Genomic DNA, 23915 nt, shown 5'->3' with positions numbered 1-23915 from the left:
CTGCAATCTAAAATTAAAGTATGCCTAAAAGACGTTTGCTCCCAAATAATGTTTGAGCTGTGAAGCTTAGAACACTCTATATGATGCCGTGTATATTCATCAATATCTAGAAAGCTTTGGGAAATGTTCTGCTGTGAAAATAATTATTTTTATATTCAGTCATCAGTCCTGAAAGCAGTGATTATGTTGGACTACTGAGCAGGAAATAATCACTTTAGTTGGGTGAATACAATTTTCAATATTTTGAGGGTTCTTTTATTAGTTTATAACTGCATTTAGCACATGAATTAAATATGACACACAGTACACACAGTAAGTGGTCAAAATAAATACTTGTGGTTTATAATGCTGATAATAAGGACGAGTAAATAAGCAGGACAAAACATGGAAGGATATCTTGTTTTTCTCACTAATAGGTCAGACCTTTCATTGGGACTGTTTCTGAATTCTTAGTATCAACTTTGGTACCAAGCCCAATCTTTTACTGGGCAAAACATAAATAAGCTACTGTTCCAATGCCTTCTGCTTTTGAAGAAAGGGTCATGGCACCCACCATGTCTGGAGAGCCAGCCTGCCTACAATTGTCTGGAATGAGTCTGGGTTTCTCAGTGCTAATAAGAAAGTACAGGGAAATGTGAACATTTAAGGAACAAATCTGATGTACTTCTCCTACACAGTGATTCATTTTTCTCACCCCAAAGTCACTGTGATAAAAATTGAGGCGAAACATACATAAAACATGTTTACATTTTACATTACAGCCACTGCTGTTTTCACTCCCTTTGGTCAGCATTCAGGAAGACTTGCCTGGCTCCCCAGGGCACTCAGTCACCCCTTCCTCTGGCTGGCACAGAACTTGCGCTGAACCTTGGTTAGAGATGTATATCACGTTCTCTCCCCGACCAGACCTTAAGTTCCTTGAAGGCAGGAACTCTTCCCCGTTATACCCCAGTGTCAACCACTGTGCCCGCCACAAAGTAGGGATTCAACAAGCGCTGAATTAATGCGTGAAGGAGAAAACCTTTTATAATGTTTTTGTTATGATATTTTCTGCCATTTTAATACATCTTTATGTAGACACATAATGTAGACACACTGGGTTTTTCACTGAAGATAGTCATTCTAAATGTCCATAGAAGGTGTCAATTTTTCAAAAAGTAATAAATACTCTTGGTCCACTCCAGGTGGGGGCTTCACCTCTAAAAGAGGAATTTTTGGAAGTGTTGGAAAGTTAGAAACAATGATGTGCGTTTCTTATGGACGAATGGAAGATCTGGTGTTCTCAGGAGCAGCTACTGGAGATATTTTTATTTGGAAGGATGTTCTCCTACTAAAGACAGTGAAAGCTCATGACGGGCCCGTGTTTGCTATGTATGCATTGGATAAGGTATAGTCTATTTTCCTCATTAGCTTTCTAAAAGTTTAAGTTAGGCTTAGGAAGGTCCACACCAACAGGATGCCTGTGTGTAAAAACAGTACCCTTTGAATTAGGAAGTAGTTGTCATGAATGGAGAGGAGCACAAATGGTCTTTAAATTTCTCTTTTGTTTATAATTATTTCTTTATGTGCAACTTCTCTCTTCTGTTTTCGCACTTTTTCTTCCTGGCTGTCACTCCTAAGAACCCCTTAAGAAGTGTTGGGATAAATGCAGACACGCAGTAGCAAGAGAGTCCTGAGAAATATTTCAACATAGTCTTCCACCTCGGTGGCACAATGAGCAGAGACCTGGAAGTGCCTGGTGTTTGGATTATTGTCCCTCCCATCAGTATGACCTGAAGTTATGTTGATAACGAGCTTGTTCCTGTGTAGACAGGCTCAGTTTTAACAAGCGTGTCAGAGTGAAGTCTTTTCACTGGCTGTGTTAGTCAGGGTCCTCCAGAGAAACCGAACCAGTAGGATGTAGATATAGACAGAGATATACACATACATATACATATACAAAAAGGAGATTTATTATAAGGAGTTGTCTCATGGAATTATGGAGGCTGAGAAGTCCCACTTAAGCCATCTGCAAGCTGGAGACCCAGAAAAACCGATGGTGTAATTCACTTCAAGTCCAAAGACCTGAGAACCAGGGGAGCCAATGGTGTAAATCCCAGTCTGAGGGTGGGAAAAGATAAGATGTCCCAGCTCAATCAGTGAGACAGGAAAAAGGAGGGTGATTTTGTCCTTCCTCTACCTTTTGTTCTATTCAAGCTCTCAATGAATTTGATGATGTCCGTCTACATTGGGGAAGGCAGTTTACTGAATCCAGCGATTCAAATACTGACCTTATCGAGAAACACCCTCACAGACACACACAGGAATCATATTTAATCTGGGCACCCTGTGGCCAGTCAGTTGACACATAAAATTAACCATCACACCAGCTGTATTTCTACTCAAGCTCGTCTTTGTCCTGATCTGTCCCCTGCCTTGCAGTGTTGTTGTTTTAAATAAAGATCACACTTGGGAATTCCCCAGTAGTCCAGCGGTTAGGACTCCGTGCTTCCACTGCAGGGGGCACGGTTCGATCCCTGGTTGGGGAACTAAGATCCTGCATGCCTCGAGGCATGGCAAAAAAAATAAAAATAAATAGATCACACTTACCTTCAGTGCCCTTAAAACACTTTCTTCAATCAATTTGCCAGAAAATATCAATTTTTTGTTCACTGCTAGTTTGCTGATGGTACCAGTTTATGTGTGCTCTCTGACCTCCAAACAGTCTAAGCCACCTAATACACCTTATTGAGCCAAGCCTCATTTTGCATTTACCTGTTCCCAGGTAAATATGCTGATCCCGCTATGGAAGTAGGTTCTTGTTAGATGTGCAACTACAATGGTTGTTGTAGTGGTTAAGATGTTTTTCACTAGCAAATTTGTTTTTGATTAAACTTCAAGTTTTAGAAAAGATTAAAGCAGAATGCAAAGTTTTTTGTAGACTCAGAAGTTGATGTGATATAACTTGTTTAAACTCTTTTATTGCTTGGTAACTTAAGCTGAAAAATCATGGGAAACGGCAGGGATATCACATTATAATATACTGCATTTAAATTTAATTTGGAGAGTGAATGTCCCCAGGTTCACAATCTATAATAAGGATAAATAAGGATATTTAATGTAATAAACTTCCACAATATTAATTCCTTGTAAACTTCATTGAAATGAAGTACATTAGAAGTTTCTGAGAAAACAGAATGAATTACTCAGTATTTTTCTTTAAAAAAAAAAAAAAACCAACTTTTTAAAGAACAGTTTGTATATATAAGTTGCCAAAAAGGAAAACTAATAAAGCCAAGAAATCATAAGCTTAGAACAAGAGTAAAAATCATCATCTAGCAAAAAATACCCAATATGTTAAGCTTTTTCCTTTCCAGGTTTTGTAAAAATTAATCTGGATTTTAATTATTGTGGAAATTGTTGTGTATTGAACAAAATAGCAGGATAGTTTTGTTATATGAAATACCTAAGTTACTCTTAGTAATAAATAATGATGTTTTTCCTGGAAGTAAATATTTTAAAATATTTAACAGTCATTTTTAATTGTGATGTTAATTCCAATTCATTCAGCAGGAGTATATGAGATTCCAGAAACTCTGCCAGGCTTTGAGGTTGGTCCTGTTCTGTAAGAATCCACATTCCAGTCAGGGGACTGGGCACAGAAATGACCGTCCATGATTCAGGGTGCCAAATTCCAACCAATGGTCTGAAGAAAGTGAAATGGACACACAATGAGAAAGTGTTTAATCCTGCTAGAGAAATAGGGGAGAGATGCTTCCAGAAAATATTATATTAATATTATGTTTTCATTCAGATTTTTCAGCCTCCTATACTTAGGAAGAAAACACAAACAAAGCTTCTTTACCCAAGGGGAAATCCTTTTGAGGCTGGGTGGGTACCTTGTCATTTTGATGTGTATATAATTCTTCTGATGTGTGCCTTCACAGGGTTTTGTAACAGGTGGAAAGGATGGAATTGTGGAACTCTGGGATGATATGTTTGAAAGATGCTTGAAGACTTATGCCATTAAAAGAGCAGCATTGTCAACCAGCTCAAAAGGTGCCACTCCTGAGTATGCAGTAGAAATCTTTCTGTTCATAGAGATGGAAAAGATAGTACTAAGTTCTTGGAAAACCATTACCAAATCAACTGTCTTTTTTTCTTCCACATTCAGAGCCCTTGGCTCCTGGTAGAAATATCAAGGATAATTGCCTAGTACCTAGTACTTTGGAACTATAAAAACAGAATTTATATAATCATTACAATCGTTTTATTTTTTATTATATTAAATACAACATTTGCAGTATTAAATGCAATTTTTCCTCCTCAGGCTTGCTTTTGGAAGATAACCCTTCAATTCGTGCCATCACTTTGGGACATGGACATATCCTGGTGGGAACGAAAAATGGAGAGATCCTGGAAATTGATAAGAACGGCCCAATGACACTGCTCATTCAGGTACTGTGTTTGCACACATCCTAAACCACAATTCACACCAGAGCTGGAACCAGGGTGAGGCAATGGGGGTCACTTAGGGTGCAAAATTTAAGGAGACACTCACTTTCAGGGTCTGGCAAATGCTGTATTAGTCATCTATTGCTGTATAACAAATTGTCACAAACTTAGCAGCTTAAAACAAAAACATTCCTTATCTTATGGTTTCTGTAGGTCAGGAGTCTGAACACAGTTTAACTGGGTCCTCTGTTTAAGGTTTTGTAAGGCTGCAGTGAGGGCCAGGGCTGTGGTCTCATCTGAGGCTTAGCTGTGGAAGGATCTGCTCCAAGGTCACTCGAGTTGTTGGCAGAGTTCAGTTCGTTGGGGGTGCAGGACTGAGGGCTTCCGTTTCTTGCTGGCTATTGGCCAGAGGCCACCCTCAGCTCTCAGAGGCTGCCTACAGTTCCTCGTCACATGGGGTTCCCCAGCATGGCTGCTTGCTTCCTCAGAGAGAGCAAGGGAAAGAGGAAAAACGGGTACTACTGTGCCTTTAAGTAACTTTAAATAACATAATCATATCATCACATATGTGTAATCATGAACATCCATCCCCTTTGCCATATTTTATTGGTTGGTAACAAGCCACAGACTATACCGCACTCAAAGGGAGGTGGTTACACAAGAGTGTGAAAACCAGGAGCATCATGAGGGTCACCTGTCCAGCACAGTCTGCCCTCTGGCCACCAACTATCATGTCCCTACCACATGCAAAATACATCCCCCTTCCCAAGGTCCCCAAGAGCCTTATCCCATCATAGTATCTGTTCAAAGTCCATAATCTCATTGTCTAAATCAGGTCCAGGTGTGGGTGGGGCTTCTTGGGTATATTTCCTCTTGATCTGTCAAAATCTGTCAAACTAATAAAAATTATTTGCTCTGTATACACCAAATATATGTGTCTCCTTAGATTTTGTGCATCATTCTAGTCTCAGCCTTGATTCACATAAACATATAACATAGTCTTTACACTTCCTCTCCCCTCAAAATGTTATTCAGGTAAAATCAGATTAAAATAAACATCAGCAGAATCCTCTAAGATCGAAGAAGTGATCACACGTCACCTGAGGGGGTGGGAGTCTGTGGAGGTGAGGAGGTAGTCCTGTCCAATTTGGTGATGGATAGGCCATAGTTACAGATGGAAGAGGCACGGGCAGGGATGAGGGTGTGGGTTCAGAAGGTGGAGTGGAAAGAATATGCACTGGTTATCTAAGCTTTAGGACTTCTGTGGGTCTGAGGAGCTAGGCCTCCTTCCCTGACCTGATGCATGCCTGCAGCCTTGCTGTATTAGGACTAGCCCCCAAAATCCCACTGAAAGGGGCCCTCTGATTTGCTACACCTGAGAGCAGGTCTGCACACACATCACGGATCAGGTTTTTAAAGTGCATGTGCTCAGGTCCCACCCTGGATATCTTGAATAAGAATCTGTGTTTTAAAAAAAGTTCTGTGTTAGAAGCAAACCTCAGAAGCTCTGTAGCTGATTGCTACAGGCAGCCCAGATTGAGAACTGTGCTGAGATGCGTCCTTGAGGGGCGATTTCCTTATTCTGCAGCTGCACTTGCCTTCGTTTTCCTTCCAAGCTAATTTCTTTTTCTTTCTGACCATGACTTTTTATTTAATTTTATTGAAAGTTCAGTGTTTCTTTCTTTTTAATCCTCAGATTTTTGAGACTTTAAACTGTTTGCCACATGCTATATTGCTAAGTATGTTGTAAGATTTATACTACAATATGATTTAAATAGCACCGTAAGATTTTAACTCTACATTTTCAAATTTTAAAAAGTAAATAATAGCTGAGCTAATTTTGTTTAAATATGTTTTAAACTTGACAATAAAGGCTTTTCACTTTTTCATTCTCTACAACTCTATTCTTTACTGTATTTGTTTCTGTTGTTCTAATAATGCAAATAACCACAGGTGCCATTTATTGAGCACCTACTATGTGTCAGGCAATACTGTTGTACAAAATTCCTCTCTCATCTCCATGACAGCTTTGCTTAGTTGTAATTGTTTTATAGATGAGGGGCTCAAAACCCAGTAAACTGCCCACAGCCAAATGCTAAGAACTGCAGGGCTGGGATTCACACCAAACTCTGTCAGGTACCAGAGCCTTTTCTTTGTCACTCCACCAGACTGTTCTCCACACGCCTCAGCATGGAGACTGCATGAAAACAGTGCAGAAGGCATGGCCCCCTAAGCACTAGGCAGGCAGGCGGTGGAGCTGGGAGGACCATCTTCTCTCCTTACACGTGTGCCATTCTTTTCCTTTATCTCAGCATCTCTCTTTCCTCTTCCAGTCTATCAATCATTTGCCCTCTCCTCCTAGGTAGAACTCAGTAGTTCAGTTCAATCAGTGTTCGTTGGGCTCCTGCCAAGACCAGCCCTGTGCTCTGTGCGGTGGAATAGGGCTTACTCTAGGGGCTGACAGTCCTGTCCTGAGAGGTGGACGCCGAGGGAAAGTTTAGGAATAGTAGAGGCAGCGTGGTTAAGCCCATCAACTATCCTGCTGTGTGGAGATTTCAGAACCATTTTTCCAGTTTCTGTAGCACGGCAATTCAATGTTACTTGGAATAGATTGCTTTTTTTTTTTTTTTTTTTTTTTTTTTAAGAGAATAGGCTGGGGGGAGGAGAGAAGAGACAGGAGGTGAGTTCTGAAAATCCCCATTGTACACACTTTGAATATAATCAACTGTCAATTATGCAGCTGGTTATTATTAGCTTTAGGGTGGTCAGGAGGAAAGTAAGGTCCCAAGCTCATTTCCTTGTGCCACTCAAGAGACTTCCAGCCTGCCTCACTCACTGTCCGTTCCTATAGGATCCAGGAATTAAAGTACATAATCATATTAGATTAAAGAAATACCATTTTAAATCAATATATGATGCAGTGGTTTGAAAGGGTCTCAGAGCCCCACAACCCTGTCCTCTGTGTGCAAAAGGACTCAGTCTGTAAAAGAGCCCCAGGCAGATCCAGTCTGGTGGAGAACAAGGGAGGGCTCACACCTGACCCATCCTCTGACCGTGGCCTTGGGGGTGGGAGGCTTCTAAAGGGTAGAAAACTGGGGATGTTGGGTGCTCCAAATCTAATAAATTCAAAACCAATATCTACGCCCTTCTCAGATATTTGAATGTCAGCTGTATTGGGAACTTTGTATCTTCTGCCAAATTACTGTTTTACTCAAACAGCTTCCCAGTTAAACCGGAATCTTCCAGTTTCTCTTTGGAGAGCCACCTGTTCCCGAAAGCGTTCCAACTACAAACACCTTTCAGATGCCTGTGTATGGTCTTCCTTCTTGCTTTACTAAGCAAAGCCTTTTTATAATTAGCCACTAAAAGCAGAAATTCAGTAAACAATCTGGTCTGTTTTATTGTTCCGTATCTAATCTGTTCTTTACACTGCTTTACTGAGTGATGAGTTAGAAAAATCAGATTCATTTTCTCCCTGATTGTTCATTCGTTAAACACTGTTTCATCTCAGTTATTATTCTAAGCCAGTTAAGTGTGTTTTTGGTAAGACGTCGGCATGTGGAATTGGTCCAATGCCTATCAAGCCCCTTTCGGTTTTCTGTGCTCCCTGGATAGAACAATTTGTGAATAAATGCTAACCCTGAGCTATACCCAGGACACTTGAAATGAAAATTTAGCTCTCTCTAATCTGCTCTGCCAAATCTGTGCATTCAAAGAACTGAAATAGAATTAATTAACAAGAATATTGCTGTCCAATTCCTCTGACAGAGATAAGTGGTACCTCCATTTTTTAGAATATGGTTTTATGGAAGAAAGTGGTTTGTGTCATTGTGACCAAGCTGTTTTATGAAAAGATGCATATATACTGTGTTTATTCAATGTCAAACAACAGGATAAAATGAGAGCAGTTCCTTATTTACTCGGATGTCTCTAAATGGAAAGATGTTCGGCATCATATTAACAAAACTTAGGAGCAATGTGAGTCCCTACTTTGCTTTCCAAATGAATGCTTTAGCATCACGCAGGCCCAGCTCTAGATTCAAGTTCAATCGAAAACTTTATCCAGTACAATCACTTTGGCTCCAGGAAACTCAAACTGTGTTTGTTCATATTTGAACCTGTTTGGGACACTTGCGGGAAGGGCTAGCCGAGAAGCATGAACTGGTTTTTGTTGCCCCGTTTCCTCCCCTACAGGGGCACATGGAAGGAGAAGTATGGGGGCTGGCGGCTCACCCTCGCCTGCCTGTCTGCGCAACAGTGAGCGACGATAAAACACTGCGGATCTGGGAACTATCCTCCCAGCACCGTATGCTGGCAGTACGGAAACTCAAAAAAGGTACGTGACGTCCCCGTACACATCTGTACAAGTATTTACATCCGAAAGTATTGGATTCATTCATCTGTTCATCCAGCTAATATTTACCGAGCACACCTATTACATGCCCCCAGATATGCTGGGTGATGGGGATTTAGTGTTTGTTGCTACACATATAGCTAATCACCTGCAGAATCGTTCCAGAAGGCTGGCCTGATCTACCAGTGCCCAACTCTATTCTTTATTTCCTTGCACTGCACAGACATTTGCCACCTGGGGGCAATATGTCCTTCCTCTTCTCATCTAGAACTGTGGGAGTCAGTTGAAACTCATCAGCTTGTAAAGAATGCTGCTTATTTTTATACCTAACAGTCTCCAGAACTGATTTTATTACTGAAAAATGAAAGTCAGTTTAAAAATAATAGTTAATATCAAGAAACGAATAAATGTGTATTGAACACCCGTATGCACTAGAACTAAGAGGTATACCAAGAAGTGCAAATTCAGCAAACATTTATTGAGCAGCTTCAGTATATCAGGCGCCGGGGATCCCAGGATGAACAGTCACGTCTCTAGTGTCAGAGACGGACAAGATTTGAACAGATTCCCAGCAACGGCTGGTCCATTCAAATTGGGTAACTTGAGGAGCATCTCAGAACGGGACTATTTATAAAGGGGTGGGCAGGGTATAGGAAATGACCAGGGCTGGTGCAGCACGATGCAGCTAGTAACAGCCGGGTACCATTGCCAGCCCTGGGCCTGAAGGGACAAGAGGAGGGGCAGTTGCTGGAACCTTGAAAGTGAGAGCCGTGTGAGATGACAGCCTGGCAGGGGCTGTGATCGTCAGCCCGGAGATTCAGCCGGCATGCAGTGACCCCACAGGGAGGCAGCCAAGGGGGCACATGCCGCAGCCTCCCCGTGCTTTATCCTTCCTTCCCCGTTACCCTCCCTCCAGTCTCCTGCTCCTGCTGCCCCTTGACCAAATGAATCAGAAGCCAGGGGGTGAGAGGCCCACTGATAGAGTCCAGGCAGGCTAATTCCCGGCACAGAGCAGGGTGGAGAGTGGGTGAGGACAGACAAACAAAAGATCTCTGGCACAAACAAGGTATCATGGAGGCTCAGGGTTAAGGCCCACTGCCAGAGACAACTCCATCAGGGAGGAAACCTAAGAGCCGAGGCTCAAAGGATTTGTGAAAGTTAAGACAGGAAAGGGTGAGATCGGGGCCTGGCCCTAGAGTATCTGTGCTAGGTACTTTTATAAATAGACATGGGGAGAGTATTCTAGGGGGATAAGATGAAAAAAGGTGTCAAGACAGTAGTGACAGTAAAGACAGTGGCTAATATTGCTGAGCCAGTAACCGTGCTAGCACTTTGCCTTTGGTCTTCATGGGAACCCAATGAGTGAGGCCTTTATTATTTTCCACTTACAAATGAGGAAGCTGAGGCACAGAGAACTTAAGTCATTTGCCCAAAGTTGCACAGCTAGTAAGTGATGGAACTGAATTCACACTCAGGCAGCATGGCTTCAGAGAGCACGCCTGTGACCGCTGCATGACGGTGCCTTCCTCCACCACATTGCCTGTCTTCACACTGGACTTCTGGGCCTTAGTAAGTGGTGGAGCCAGGATTCCAACCCAAGTCTGACTCCAAAGCCCACGCTCTTACCCACTACAGGACTGAATAATTCGGCCACTGATCTGTACTGGGGAAATAACAGACCAAGTCCTCGCTGTGAGTGACTTGAATATCAGCCAATGGACTTTATTCACTAGGTTAAAAATTAGTTCAAAAGAACAACTAACACATCTGAGTTAGGATGGCCATTCAACCCAGTTTACAGCTGGTGTCCTGGTGTAATTATTAATAGCTCTCCCTTTTACTGTCCCTTTTATCATTCGTACAATAAATATTTATGCTTAACCTAATCTTGCTGTCCCTCCTCAAGGGCTGGTCTTTCTGTTCTTTCAGCACTAGCACCGTGCCTGATTCGTAGTAGGTAAATAACTGCAAAGTGAATGGATGAAGAAAGGAAGGAAGGTATATTATACTTCAGATGAGCCAATTTAAAGTTATTGGTGTGAACGTGGCTTTTCAGCCTGCTCTGAACAGTGGCTGAGGGGTGGGTGTGGAAGCTCACTTCGGAATGCCTTAGCACAAGGCTGCATGACTGTCCCATCCTAGGGCTGTGCTCACCAAAGTCTTGACAATGAGAAGAACAGGGCCAGGGAGGGGCATATCCTTAAATAGGATTCTTATTAAATATACCCCCCACCGAGTCCATACTCTTTGTTCGGAAATGTCTCCCTGTGACCCTACAAAGCAGTAGAAAGCATCGATCATGTAGCCCCCTCAGCCCAGTTTTGTAGACACCCTTGGAGAGAATGTCCATATTCCGTTCTTCTCATGACAGAAGAGACAGGAACAAAATCTTCCACCTCTAGAATTATGGATTATAATCCACGGATCGGAGAATTAGAGTGACTAAAAGTAGAACACCAAGGTGCTCTAAAGTAAGTTCTGTGTGTAAAGCATGATATGAAAAAAATTCGTTTCCAGAAATTTTATTACAGAACTCCCATTCTTAAGTATCACATCTTGGGAGCAGAAATACTGGTTATATTAATCCTTTATTCCTTTTCCCCCTTCACTCTACTTGTCTTTTGAAAACTCCAGGTATTCAGATACGAAGAAATGAATGGATAAACCTCAAAGAAATTGAAAACTTATTTTTAATATTATGATCATTGTCCTTGGGTTTGGAGGGAAGAGATGTTTTAAATTATGAAGTTTTAGTTCTTCTCACCAGGAGTGCTAATTTAAAGACACAGTCACATGTCCATGAACATATGCACATTTCCCCATCTCTTCATTTGCTTTGTTTGGTAGCAAAGTTGCGGATCACAACAGTGCTCTTTGTGGATTCTTTTGTAGGTGGAAGATGCTGTGCCTTCTCCCCTGATGGGAAAGCCTTAGCAGTTGGCTTGAATGATGGGAGTTTCCTGGTTGTAAATGCCGACACTGTTGAAGACATGGTCTCCTTCCATCACAGAAAAGAAATGATCTCTGACATTAAATTTTCAAAAGGTGAAGATGACAGCAAAAACTTTTTAAAACGTGTTGGGACAAAAAGTTACAAGAGTGGACCCTTTTAAAATATTTCCTTGACCTTTAACCCATTTAAAAATGCTAAGTTCCTGGAAGTAAATTCCCACATAAAATGTTTTGGTGTTAACCACTCATTTTTTCTTTATAGATACAGGAAAATACCTCGCTGTGGCGTCCCACGATAACTTTGTGGATATTTACAACGTCCTTACAAGCAAAAGGGTTGGCATCTGTAAAGGTGCTTCTAGTTACATTACACACATTGACTGGGACTCTAGAGGTAAAGTATATTGTGGCTTTTAAAAATATAATTTCAGTTTTTAAAAATCATGTCCATTCATATGCTGTTTCCAGAGCAAATGGCAGTTGAGTTTTAAAGAAAAACAGAGGGGGAAACTCACAACAGAACTGGTTGTAATTTTAGAACCGAGAGGCAGCTGCTGTTAACATTTTGAGTACTTTTCCATATTATTATTATTTTTATTACTACCACTGCTACTACTATTATTACTACCACTACTATAATTATTATTATTTTAATTATTTTATTTATTTTTGGCTGCGTTGGGTCTTCGTTGCTGCGCGTGGGCTTTCTATAGTTGCGGCGAGCGGGAGCTACTCTTCATTGCGGTGCATGGGCTTCTCATTGTGGTGGCTTCTCTTTGTTGCAGAGCACGGGCTCTAGGTGCACAGGCTTCCGTAGTTGTAGCACGTGGGCTCAGTAGTTGTGGCATGTGGGCTCTAGAGCGCAGGCTCAGTAGTTGTGGCACACGGGCTTAGTTGCTCCACGGCACGTGGGATCCTCCCGGACTAGGGCTCAAACCCGTGTCTCCTGCACTGGCAGGCAGATTCTTAACCACTGCGCCACCAGGGAAGTCCCTATAATTATTATTAACTCAAGCCATTGAGTTTTAAGACTGCTGAAGATATATGCTACCTTCTATTACCATAGCAAGCCACCACTTCACCTCTGAGTATGGCATGCTGTGTCCTTGCCTTGTATCTCCTCCTTACTGTGTTCCCTTTTCCTACCAATTCTCCATCTCCCAGAGAACTGCCCAAGAGGTTTCAAGTAATTTTCATCCTCCACTGGAGGTAGGAAGCTACATTCAGCTCACCTAGAGTTTCTCTGGTTTCTCTCAAAACTCCCAACCTACCCCCTACCTCCTCCAAGTCATGCCCACAGATGCCATGGGGATTTGTCTGTTTATTTATGTAATAAATCTAGCTCTTGCCATGTGCAGTCTTAAGCCATAAAATGTGGAGGATCCAGAAGGGAGTGATACGTGGTTCCTACTCTCTACAAAGTTTATAACTTCGTGCGGGAGACATGCTTGTACCTGAACAATATAAGAGCACAGACTGGGTAAAGCAAGGGAGTAAGAAATGGTGGGTCACAGGGGAAGTGGTGAGCAGGGGCTCAGAGTGGGCCAAGCCAGCATCAAGTACCCAGGGTGCAGCATCCGTGCTCTAGGGTGGGTCACTTTTAAAACCCATCCCGGGGACTTGGCTGATGTTGGAGTCCGGGGCAGATTTGCTTTGGAACAGGCAGGGTCCCAGCTTTCAGAGAAGTTTTAGTCTATTGTGGTAGTAAGTGGTGTCTCTGAGGAAAGAGCTCCCAGGGCAATCCATGGAGCCTTCATAGAAGGAGTGACCTTTGAGATGGATCTTGAAAGCTGAGTAGAAGTTCACCAGATGGTGACATCTGAGACGAGCATTCCAGGCTCTGAAGGATCAGGGTGTGCCACTATGTGCAGGTGGGAAGAAGAACGGGGGATTAAGAAACAGTAATGCTGAGTGGCTGAGAGCGGGAAGGGCAGGGAATGCGGAGAGGCCAAGACCGCAAATAAAGGAACTGTTACCTCACGCTAGGAAGTTTAACCCCGAACTTTATCCTGTAGGCATTAGGTAACTCTGAGGGATTAGAGTGAGGCATTCCCTGCCGTCCTGGGGAGGGTGAGTGAGGCTGGAGTTGGAAAGCAACTGAAATAAACCAGGAGAAAGAGATGATGAGGGCCTTGACCAAAAAGGGGTTATTTCAGAGATGCCAGAATATTTTGTTTCACGTGTTTCTTGAAGTAGTGGCCGTAGACTGATCCTTCTGCCAGGCAGGAATTTACTTGTAGCTGTACTTGCTGCACCAGAATTTGGACTTAAATGTTACAACCCGCAGGCGTTTTACACAGTGCAATAGATGGGAAGAAGGCATGCATGTCATTTATTGTGAGAGGTGCAAGTCCCAAGAAGGGCAAAGGGAGATCAGATAAGTTCCTCTCACTTTCACGTCAGGACCATCCGGATACAGTGCCGAGGGCTTAGGCTGGCATGTATGATCAAGCAGGACACTGACCTGGGAGACATCTAGGAACCAGTGAGGTCCAGGGGGTGAATGGAAGCAGCTGCTTCTCACCCACCTTCTTTGATATTCTATGCTTTATCGTTTTTTTATCGTTTTATCATTTTTTTTTAAAAAGCAAGGATTTCACCCTATTTGTTCTCTGGCTAACATCCCTAGATATGCCCCTTTGTGAGAAAGCTTTAGAACAGTGAGGGTCATCTTTATGCATATGTAGAATAGAGTGTGGTGAGTTTTATTTAGAACCCAACACACACACACACACACAGCACCTGACACAATATGTGAATCCCACCACTACGATGACCATTAGGGGGTTAAAACCAATTATTATTTACGTTTTATGGAGTGAAGGACCAAGAGAAATTGGGGCATAGGAAGAATATGTTTTGATTGGGAAGATTTCTTTAAAGTTATTTTTAATTGTGGTAAAATACACCTAGCATAAAATTTACTATCTTAACCATTTTGAGTATAGAGTTCAGTGGCATTAAATATATCCACATTATCGTGCAGCCACCATCCCCATCCATCTCTAGAACTCTTTTCATCTTATCAAATTGAAACCCTATACCCATTAAATAGTAATCCCCCCTTCTCCATCCCCTAGTCCCCGACAAGCACCATTCCACTTCATGTCTCTATGAATTTGACTATTCTAGGTACTTTATATAAGTGGAATCATACAGTATCTGTCTTTTTGTAACTGGCTTATTTCATTTCACATAATGTCCTGAAGGTTCATCCATGTTGTAACATGTGTCAGAATTACTTTCCTTTTTAAGGCTGAATAAGATTCCATTGTGTGTATATACCACATTTTGTTTATCCATTCATCCATCAGTGGTTACATGGGTTGCCTACAACTTTTGGCTATTGTGAATAATGCTGCTATGAACAGGGTGTACAGTTCTTTTGAGTATATGCCCAGAAGTGAAATTTCTGGAAAAAATGACAATTCCACTTTTAATATTTTGAGGAACCACCATACTGTCTTCCACAGCAGGCTGCACCATTTTACATTCCCACCAACAGTGCACAAGGGTTTCAACTTCTCTGCATCCTCACCAACACCTGTTATTTTCTGTTTTGTTTTGTTTTTGATAGTAGCTATCCTAAATGGCGATGAGATGGGACATTGCAGTTGCATTTACATTTGGGGAAGGTTATTTTTTTTTCATTCTTCAAACGTGTTGTAGGCCCTGTGTCAGATATAGGGATATAAAGAGGAATAAACCCCGGATGGGAGGAATAAGCCCCGGATGGGAGGAATAAGCCCTTGGCGGGATCAGTGGGCTGCCACCATAGAGGGGCCTGGGCGGAGATCGGTATTAAGGTCCTCAATGTGGAGCCATCAGTTTGCAGGGAGAGAGGCAAACCTCACTATTTCCATAATTCTGCCCAAAGCCAGAGTCTGTGGTCCAACTAGCACGTAGGGTGATGGGAAAGACAGTGAGAGTAAGGAGGCCAAGGTCTTTAAAAAGCCACTTTGCCTCTCATCCTAAGTGGCCCCTTCAGTCAGTTAAGAGGATCAGACCAAATGGTTTCTGTGGCCTGAGAAGAGAACAGAATATTTTTGATTTTTAGGGAGGAGTTACGCCATCTGGAGAATAAGAGCAAGTGTACCCGTGAATCTTCCCTGGTTTAACTCCAATTTTGTTGCCATGAGACATGCGTCATACTGATATTCTTCTGCTCCTGATATCCCAGTTCCTAAAATGCCTACCCTCCAGCATGTGCCAGCCTGCCTCAAGATCAGCCTAGCTTTTCACAGCAGGACCTCGAGCGCCTACAGAGGGTAGAGAGCAGAACTTAGGAGCAGGGATCTGTTTCATTCCTTTGATCTTGTCAAAAATAGTGAACACACTTGCCGGAGCCAGCTGGCTCGTCCCGGGTGGGGAATGGCACAGCCGCCAGCCTCCGCAGCCTTCCGTGTCCATGGCAACCTCAGGTCCCAGGAAAACTGAGAAGCTCATCAGGCTTTTGCAGGAACAGCAGCTACTCCTGAATAAAAGCTCCTGCACAGAATGCCTGAGAAAGAAAAAATATATATGGAAAGAGAGAAAACATGGAAGGGTATTTTCTAGCTGCTGTTAGTTCATTTCCAGAAATATCAGGACTGTAAGATCTTTTACCAACTAACAGTTTGAGCCATGATAGGACATCTCATTCCCATTTTCATTGCAAATGGCCTGATGTGTTTGGTATATTTAGTACCAATTTTGGAATTGTTCTAACTTGTAAATTATATAGCAACTGGGGTGACATGTATGAATCGCTCTGGATTATAAAGCTCTAGGCACCTGCAATATGTGTGATTTACTGTACCTGCTTAGTGATGGGGACGGCTATCTCTTTCAATTCTCTTATTCTGTGTGAATAGGCATTTCCAGTTAATAAAAATGTGAGGATTCTAAAAGAATAGGGTTACTGTTATTCAGGGGCAAATTATACTTTTTGCTCTTTGCTTCTGCTCCTGTCCTCACAATATTTCCGTGGTTATATATTACAGAGCAGCAGGCAGTGGGGAAAAAAAAGGAGTGGTGACCTAAATAGTTCCTCTGTGCTTCAAAAAAAAAAAAAAATACCGTTTAATAACAGTAGTAAAGAAAATTTGGAGGAAAAACACGCCCATAATTCTACCTTCCTAACACAAGAATAATTGATTTTTAAAAAATTTCTTCATATCCTTGATTTCAGAAACCCACTCAAGCCAGCTTAAATTTAAAAATAAGAATAAAGAATGACTTTATTGGGAAGATACGGATATTTCATAGAATCCAAGAGCAGGAAGCAACATCTCCCAAGAAACTGGCTTTAGGAATGAATCAGAAGACGCCTAGAACCCAGCCGGGGAGCTCCCCTCCCCTCCCCTCCTCTCCCCTCCTCTCCTGCTCTGAAGCAGCCCATCTCAGTGCCCACTGCTCTCCTGGGTCTGGTGCCTGCTTGTGGCCCCTCTCTCCGCACAGGCCGGCTTTCCCTAATTCATTTGCACAAGGCCCACTTTCTGTTGCCCCCAAATGCCACCCCCAGTCCCAAAGGCTACATCTCCTCCCAGCAAGGCATCCACTGGTTCAGCCTAAGATTCCAATTTCCCAGGAGAGAGGATTTGACTGCCTAGCCCAGTCTCCAGCCTGGTCGCTCCTGGGTCAACCTCCACCTCCAGAGTGCAGACAAGACCGCAGGGGCCCAGTCCACGGTCGAGGGCAGTTCTCAGGGAAGGGCGTGGGCTTGGTAGGTACCCACAGGTGTCTGTGGAGCTGCAAAGCATTTCTGGTGCTTGCAGAAGTGGTTTTGTAAACATTCCTGCAGTCAGAAAATACTTCACTGAGCTATTTTTATAGTTTTTGGTTTGTTTTTAAAGTAAGGTATGATCTTTGAAACTGTGGTGTAAAGTGAGTTGTTAGGATTATCCGAGAGCTACAGTCCTTTGAGTTCTCTTAGTATCGATCTCGTGGCCAAAAACATCTAAAATTATCTATATTCAAAGAATGTTTTCATTGAATCTTTTAATCCTTTTCCCACATCCTTCGTTATTTGCAGTCACTCTTGAGAATTCTAAAAGTATACTTTGCAGATATATCTAGTTCATTGGAAAAATACTGATTACTCATTTTCATATAATGCTGACTAGTCAAAGCTGATTTAACTCCCTTTTTTCTTTTCTGATTTGTGTATGTTGAGCCATAAAGTCAGGAAGATGGGCCCATTTCAGAGAAAACGTTTTCAAATTTACTTGCTCCTCACAGCCAAGGCAAACCCCCTAATCACTATTTTATATAACTCAGCGAACTGGAAATGATTCAGGTTTCATTTAGGAAATGAGAGAACCTTGTTTTTAATTAGTCACTTAGAAACAGACCTGCAACTCCTGAAGTTTAGCCAAACTAGATTTCAGACCTAGGTGGTGCCCACTTAAACTTTAAAGAACATGATGTAACACGGAGTTCTTATTTTGCTATTATTTTTTCCATGAAGGACATTTCAAGGCAACTAGATATAAATAGTTATGGAAGAAAGCGAGAGAGTAGGAAATGTTAGTGTGCATATGTACGCTGAATTATTTGCAGATGAAATGTTAGGATATCTGACATTTGCTTCAAAGTCATCTGGGGTGAGGGAATAAGGAGGTGCCTGCAACAGGGCCATCCATGTGCTAATGACCATTGAGGCTGGACATTGGCCCCATAGGGCTTTTTTATACTATTACTTCCATATATGTTTGAGACTTTCCATCGTTTAAAACACGCTGAAAAAATACTAGAAAGTAGATCTTTTGAGTCATTTAAATTTTCAGGCCATCAAGGATCATTGATATGATAGGAGGAGAATTAAGAAATCTAATCTTTTTCAACGTTAATCAAAATGAATCCAAGATTAAAACTTTACGTACGACCGAAAGACTATTTTTGCTCAACATTTTGTTTTGGGAAAAGTCTTGGATTTCTTTATAAATTTTCAAGTAAAAAAAGGAAGGGGGGAATGGAATGAGCATTTACAGTTTGTTGTATGTGTCCTTGTCTTCCTGTTTCTAAATGTTAAAGGGCAAATTTAGAATTTATATCCTAGTAAGCACAAATGCTTACGAGGTTCTTGCTTCCAGTGCCATAATTCTTGCCAAAGCAGTTTGCTTTTACTACATTTCTGTGCTAGGAGGCAACAGGGGAAAAGAGCAAAAAAAAAATTTTTGTCAGGCTTTGGAAAAATAGCTACTTTCAGTGCAACAGAGTAAAACACAGCAAGCTTGATTCTTCTAGTTTTGAAGGATGTCCAAGGTCAGATTTTATGAGGTTCATATTTTTAAAAATCATAGCTTTGGAGTTTGTACCCCGCCATGTAATTGTCTTTACATGCACTTCTGGATCATTCAACATATATTTACTCAGTTTATGAGACTTTGAATAAAATGAATCAAAATAGTTGCAATCATGCTCATCACTTTATAACAAAAAGATAAATGCAGAGTTTAATTGTCTTCCTACTTTATTCTATCATAACAGGGAAATTACTGCAAGTTAATTCAGGTGCCAAAGAACAACTCTTTTTTGAAGCTCCAAGAGGCAAACGGCATATAATAAGACCTTCAGAGGTAACAATCAGACACAAAGCTTTTTAAAAAGTATTTCATGAAAATTTAGTATGTGCATTTTAACAAAACCTATCAATTATTATTCACTAATATGAGTTATAATTTGTGTATCTTTAAGCTTGACCATTTTTTAAATCTGACTGCTTAGCCTGGCTTCCTACTTTCTGAGGACATATGGATTTACTATACCACAAACGTAGCAATGCACAGTTGGCATTCTGCTTAATTTTTCTCTGCCAGAAGACAATGACTGAGCTAACAATTTGGATGCTACATATTACTTTTCCCATTCTACATGTCCGGTCATTTTATGCAAAGCTTTTTATGAACATAAAGTTTTGAAACGTGCTTTCTCAATGGTTACTGTTTGTAATAGTAAAAATACCTTCTACAACAAGAGAAATTATTTTTCAAAACAAAACATTCCACAACCTGACCATCCTAATGTAGCAGACTGTTTCCTTTTTCCATATTTTCCTCGTGCTCTTAGCCACATACACCATTTTTTAATTGCTGAAGTCAAAGCCTAGATAAAATTTTTGAATCCATGAACTAACGCCTTCCTAAAAGCTCTTCCTAAAGGCTTGCTGCTTTTGTCTTTCAGTCTGCACAGTGCTTCCATGTAGTGAACCCTGATGGCCAAAAAGTCATTGCCTGATTAGCACTAAGGACATCCTTTTAGTCCCAGGAGACAATCTGACTCATTTTTTCGCTATGTAACCTTCGATGAAAGAAAAGGATATATTGCTTCCTTAGAGGAAAAAGGGTCAAGGGTACGCCACTGAGGGACAGGCGTCTTCCTCTCTCTAGCTTCAGTTAGCCAGTAATATAAACAAATCCCGGTATTCTAATGTACTCCCAGAGACATCTGGACTCATGTCCATTCATAATATTTTCATTGTTTCTAAAGGAAATATATGTGCAGTACATAAGAAACCCAAGTTGTTATGGATAATGGCATTGTATTAATGGAAACTGTTAATGGATCGATTGATCTCACTCTCCAACTCCAGTTTATTTATCTTTGATCAGTCTTCATTTTAACTTATTTATATGGGGAAACTTTAATAGCCTTGAGTAAGGGATATTTTAAATTATGTCATTCCTTCACTGAACATCTGTGGAAAGTGCCGGGCACTTCATATACCTATAATCCAATCCTCACAACAGCCTCGCCTGATATTTATCAGTCTCATTTTACAGACAGGGAAATTAAGGCTCCAAGAAAGTAAAAGGACCTTGCAGCTGTGATCCTAGCCTAGAGGGGTCTGTGTGTGACTCCACAGCCTAGACAATGCAGCATTTTCCATCACTTCACCTGTTCTAGTGCCCCAAATAAGTATACTACTGATAAAATAAGATGCAATCGGACCAAATGGTGAAGAGAGGATGAGGCCAACTTGGGACAGATGAGCAATTATTATGTTTAAAAAAAAACCTACCAAAGGGGAATTTATGTTAAGTCTTCCTGAAGTGCCAGGCTCTGGCTATGAAGAGTTAATTTGTCCCTCTGCAGTGTACAGTTATTGTTCCAGAGGCTGATCTCTGGTGCTGTTGGTTGGGGAGTCCCTCCAGCTAATGTCTCCTCAGCCTGGCCACCCTGGTATTGGCACAGTACTAAGAGGTCCAAAGAGGTAGTTCATCATTTTACTTACCAATATTATCAGGCTCTTCAATTAAGTATGAAGGATTTTGAAAATTTCCTTTTCAAAAAAGATTTTTTTTTTTTTTTTAAGAAACAGTCATGGTGAAACTAACACAAAGCTTACCCAGCAAATTGCTAACTATGACAAATATTAAAATGTCCATTTATATTCATCTGACGCAGCATGGTGCAGATAAGCCGGCTCTATACTAGCAACCCAAGTCTCTGGAGCTCGGCTTTCCCTCTGCTCGCCAAGCAGGCTGGGATTTAAGTGACTAACCTCTCTGTGGGCCCCAGTCACTGCCTCTGCAAAATGATGATGATAGTGACATACCTGCCTGGGGCAAGGTGCTGTGGAAGACACCCCTGGAGGACTCTTCTGCCATCTAAAGTCCAGGGGTTTTAACAAGTTTATTTACCCCTTTTGGGTTTTGTCAGTTACAGGGAATCATTCTTTTTTTTTTTTTTAATTTATTTTATTGAAGTATAATTGATTCCCAATGTTGCGTTCATTTCTGCTGTACAGCAAAGTGACTCAGTTACTCAGTTATACATATATATACCTTTTTTTTTCATATTCTTTTCCATTATGGTTTATCACAGGATATTGAGTATAGTTACGGGGATCACTCCTAATGTTCCACTTTAAATGTGATTTCTGTAGCTTCCCACACGTTAGACATACTTCCCCTGGAGAGCACAGTGTCCAGATCTGGCCAAGGGTGTTCTGTTGGGGTGACTGTAGGGTGAGCAATACCAGCTCACCGCCCATTCCTCCCTATATAATGAGGTCAGGAAAGGTGCCCCCCAGAGAGGTGGCATTGGGGATGGACAAAGAAGGTGTCAGAAATGGAATCTCGTATCTGTAAGGGAGTCAGTGGCCAGAAAGCCCGTTTCTAGAACTAGAGGGGAGGTTCCCTGCTTCTTTTCTTGTGGCGGTCAGTTGAAGGTGTCATAAGGAGCTGGGGAGACTCCACTTGCACCTCAGAAAACTGAGGTAATTGTTGGGGAACCACTTCACGTCACCTGAGTCTGTGGCCCTGCCTCAGGCACCCCAAGTCACTGGGTGAACCGCAGCTTTTTGGTTCCAATTCTGCATGTGTCCAGAAGAAACACAGAATATTAAATGAGTAATTTGAGTGGCCAAAATATGTATAGCACCTCCCCACGTTGTGACTAAAATCCTGGCTGCATCTTTATCTTGTCATTTCCCTTCTAGGCAGTGGTACCAAACAGAAAACAACAGAAATGGAGGCGAGGTGCGTTAACAACGTGCACCAGAAAGCAGTTTCCAGATCCAAAGAGAGCAATCTGGCCTTTAATTTTAGCTAGAATTCTCTAATGATTTTTTATACCCTTTTAAACAGTGCTTTAAAGTGCTTATGTAAAGAAACTGTAACATTAAGGTATACTAGCAGATCTTGAATGAAAGTAAATGAGATCAAATCCCCCAGGAAAGTCTAATAACAAAGTGTTATTGTTACTGTTTTCTTTTTTAAAAAAAGAAAGAAAATCCTCAGTTTTATCAGAATTTAACCTACATGAATTGCAAATCTTCTGTTTGGGAATTTCAGACAAAACAGTGTTAAAGGATAAAATGTATATTCGTGGCAATACAATATGAACAGCTCTTCCAGCTTTTAAGATGGTCTCTCTAGAGCATAAAGAATATTAAGAATCTTATTACTGCAGAATCTTATTACTCTTTCCTCCAAGGAAGCAGTCCTTTGAAAAGTTATGTCCTGTGACTTTTAAAAATAATTTGCTAAATGATCAACCCCATCGACCAATCTAGCTCAGTGGTTCTCAATTGGGATCAATTTGCCCCCTCTCCCAGGGATATTTGACAGTGTCTGGGGACAACCTGGGGAGGTGGTGCTACTGGCATCCAGTAGGTAGAGGACAGGGATGCCGCTAAAAAGGACGGCCCCTGACAATAAAGAATTATCCCTCCTAAGATGTCAATAGGGCTGATGCTGAGAAACCCTGATCTAGCTTATGGCATATACAGTGATAAATGTCTAGGTAAGAACTAAAAACCTTTGGTATTGTCAGGTGTCCATAATTCCAACATGTTCACTTTATCTAGGGGAACATATATGGAGGTTTGACTACAGTGTTATTGAGACAATGCATATACCACTTTAAAAATGCAGCTGAGAACTTAGGCACCGCAGCATACAACAAATGCCTGGTGTTGGCAAAGTCATAATTTAGAACTGTTCAGCCTCCATTTGTTTCTTTTAAATAAAACAAAAAGATCTCTAGGTTTTACGAAAATATATTAATTTTCCTTCCTTCTTTTCAAGATTGAGAAGATAGAGTGGGACGCTTGGACCTGTGTGCTGGGGCCCACCTGTGAGGGCATCTGGCCAGTGCACAGTGATGTGACTGATGTGAATGCTGCCAGTCTCACCAAAGACCATTCCCTCTTAGCCACAGGAGATGATTTTGGTTTTGTTAAGCTTTTTTCATATCCTGTCAAGGTAATATTGCATGTTTATTATATATACTTGCTCAGTCTCATTAATAACCCCAAATCTATATATTGTATCCAAGTGGATTTTTAAATATTGAAGGAATAAGCAGTCAATAGTGTAATCTACAGTGTCATGGTTATTTACGCTGTGTAGAAAGCTTCATGACATTATGTATACTAGTGGGAGTCAGAGTCTCGTGGAGTAGAATTCCTCCTTGAAAGGCCGTCAGTGGACATCAAATCCAGCATCTCACAAACTGCAAAGTGAGAATCTTCTGTACATCTTGGACTGGTGTCTTTACTAGCATACTTCTAGAGATGAAGAACTTACTACCACACAAAGCAGCCCAATTCATTTGTAAATCGCTCCACTGTTAAAATGCTTTGCTCTATATTGAGCTGAATTTTTTCCTTTAGCCGAAGTTCTGCCTTCTGAATCATTGTTGAATGAGTCCAGTCTTCTGACAGCCTTTTCTCCAGCCTAAACATCTC

At 41.4% G+C, this 23915-nt stretch overlaps 1 protein-coding gene across 7 annotated transcripts in view; it reads left to right on the top strand.

The window, feature by feature from the left end:
- Positions 1-23915, top strand: part of EML6 (EMAP like 6) — a 356906-nt gene that overhangs the window by 274242 nt on the left and 58749 nt on the right. For all 7 annotated transcript variants that reach the window (XM_036873387.1, XM_036873381.1, XM_036873382.1 and 4 more), the window contains 8 exons: positions 1185-1387; positions 3927-4038; positions 4310-4437; positions 8629-8770; positions 11681-11833; positions 12003-12134; positions 19211-19299; positions 23254-23430. In XM_036873387.1, the coding sequence (XP_036729282.1) occupies positions 1185-1387; positions 3927-4038; positions 4310-4437; positions 8629-8770; positions 11681-11833; positions 12003-12134; positions 19211-19299; positions 23254-23430 (1136 nt within the window). The remainder of the gene's footprint in view (positions 1-1184; positions 1388-3926; positions 4039-4309; positions 4438-8628; positions 8771-11680; positions 11834-12002; positions 12135-19210; positions 19300-23253; positions 23431-23915) is intronic.

Source organism: Balaenoptera musculus, chromosome 13 (assembly GCF_009873245.2).
Source record: "Balaenoptera musculus isolate JJ_BM4_2016_0621 chromosome 13, mBalMus1.pri.v3, whole genome shotgun sequence".
In the NCBI taxonomy this organism is placed as follows: domain Eukaryota; kingdom Metazoa; phylum Chordata; class Mammalia; order Artiodactyla; family Balaenopteridae; genus Balaenoptera; species Balaenoptera musculus.
Note: the sequence above shows the minus strand (reverse complement) of the source record. Positions and strands in the feature narration are given on the sequence as shown.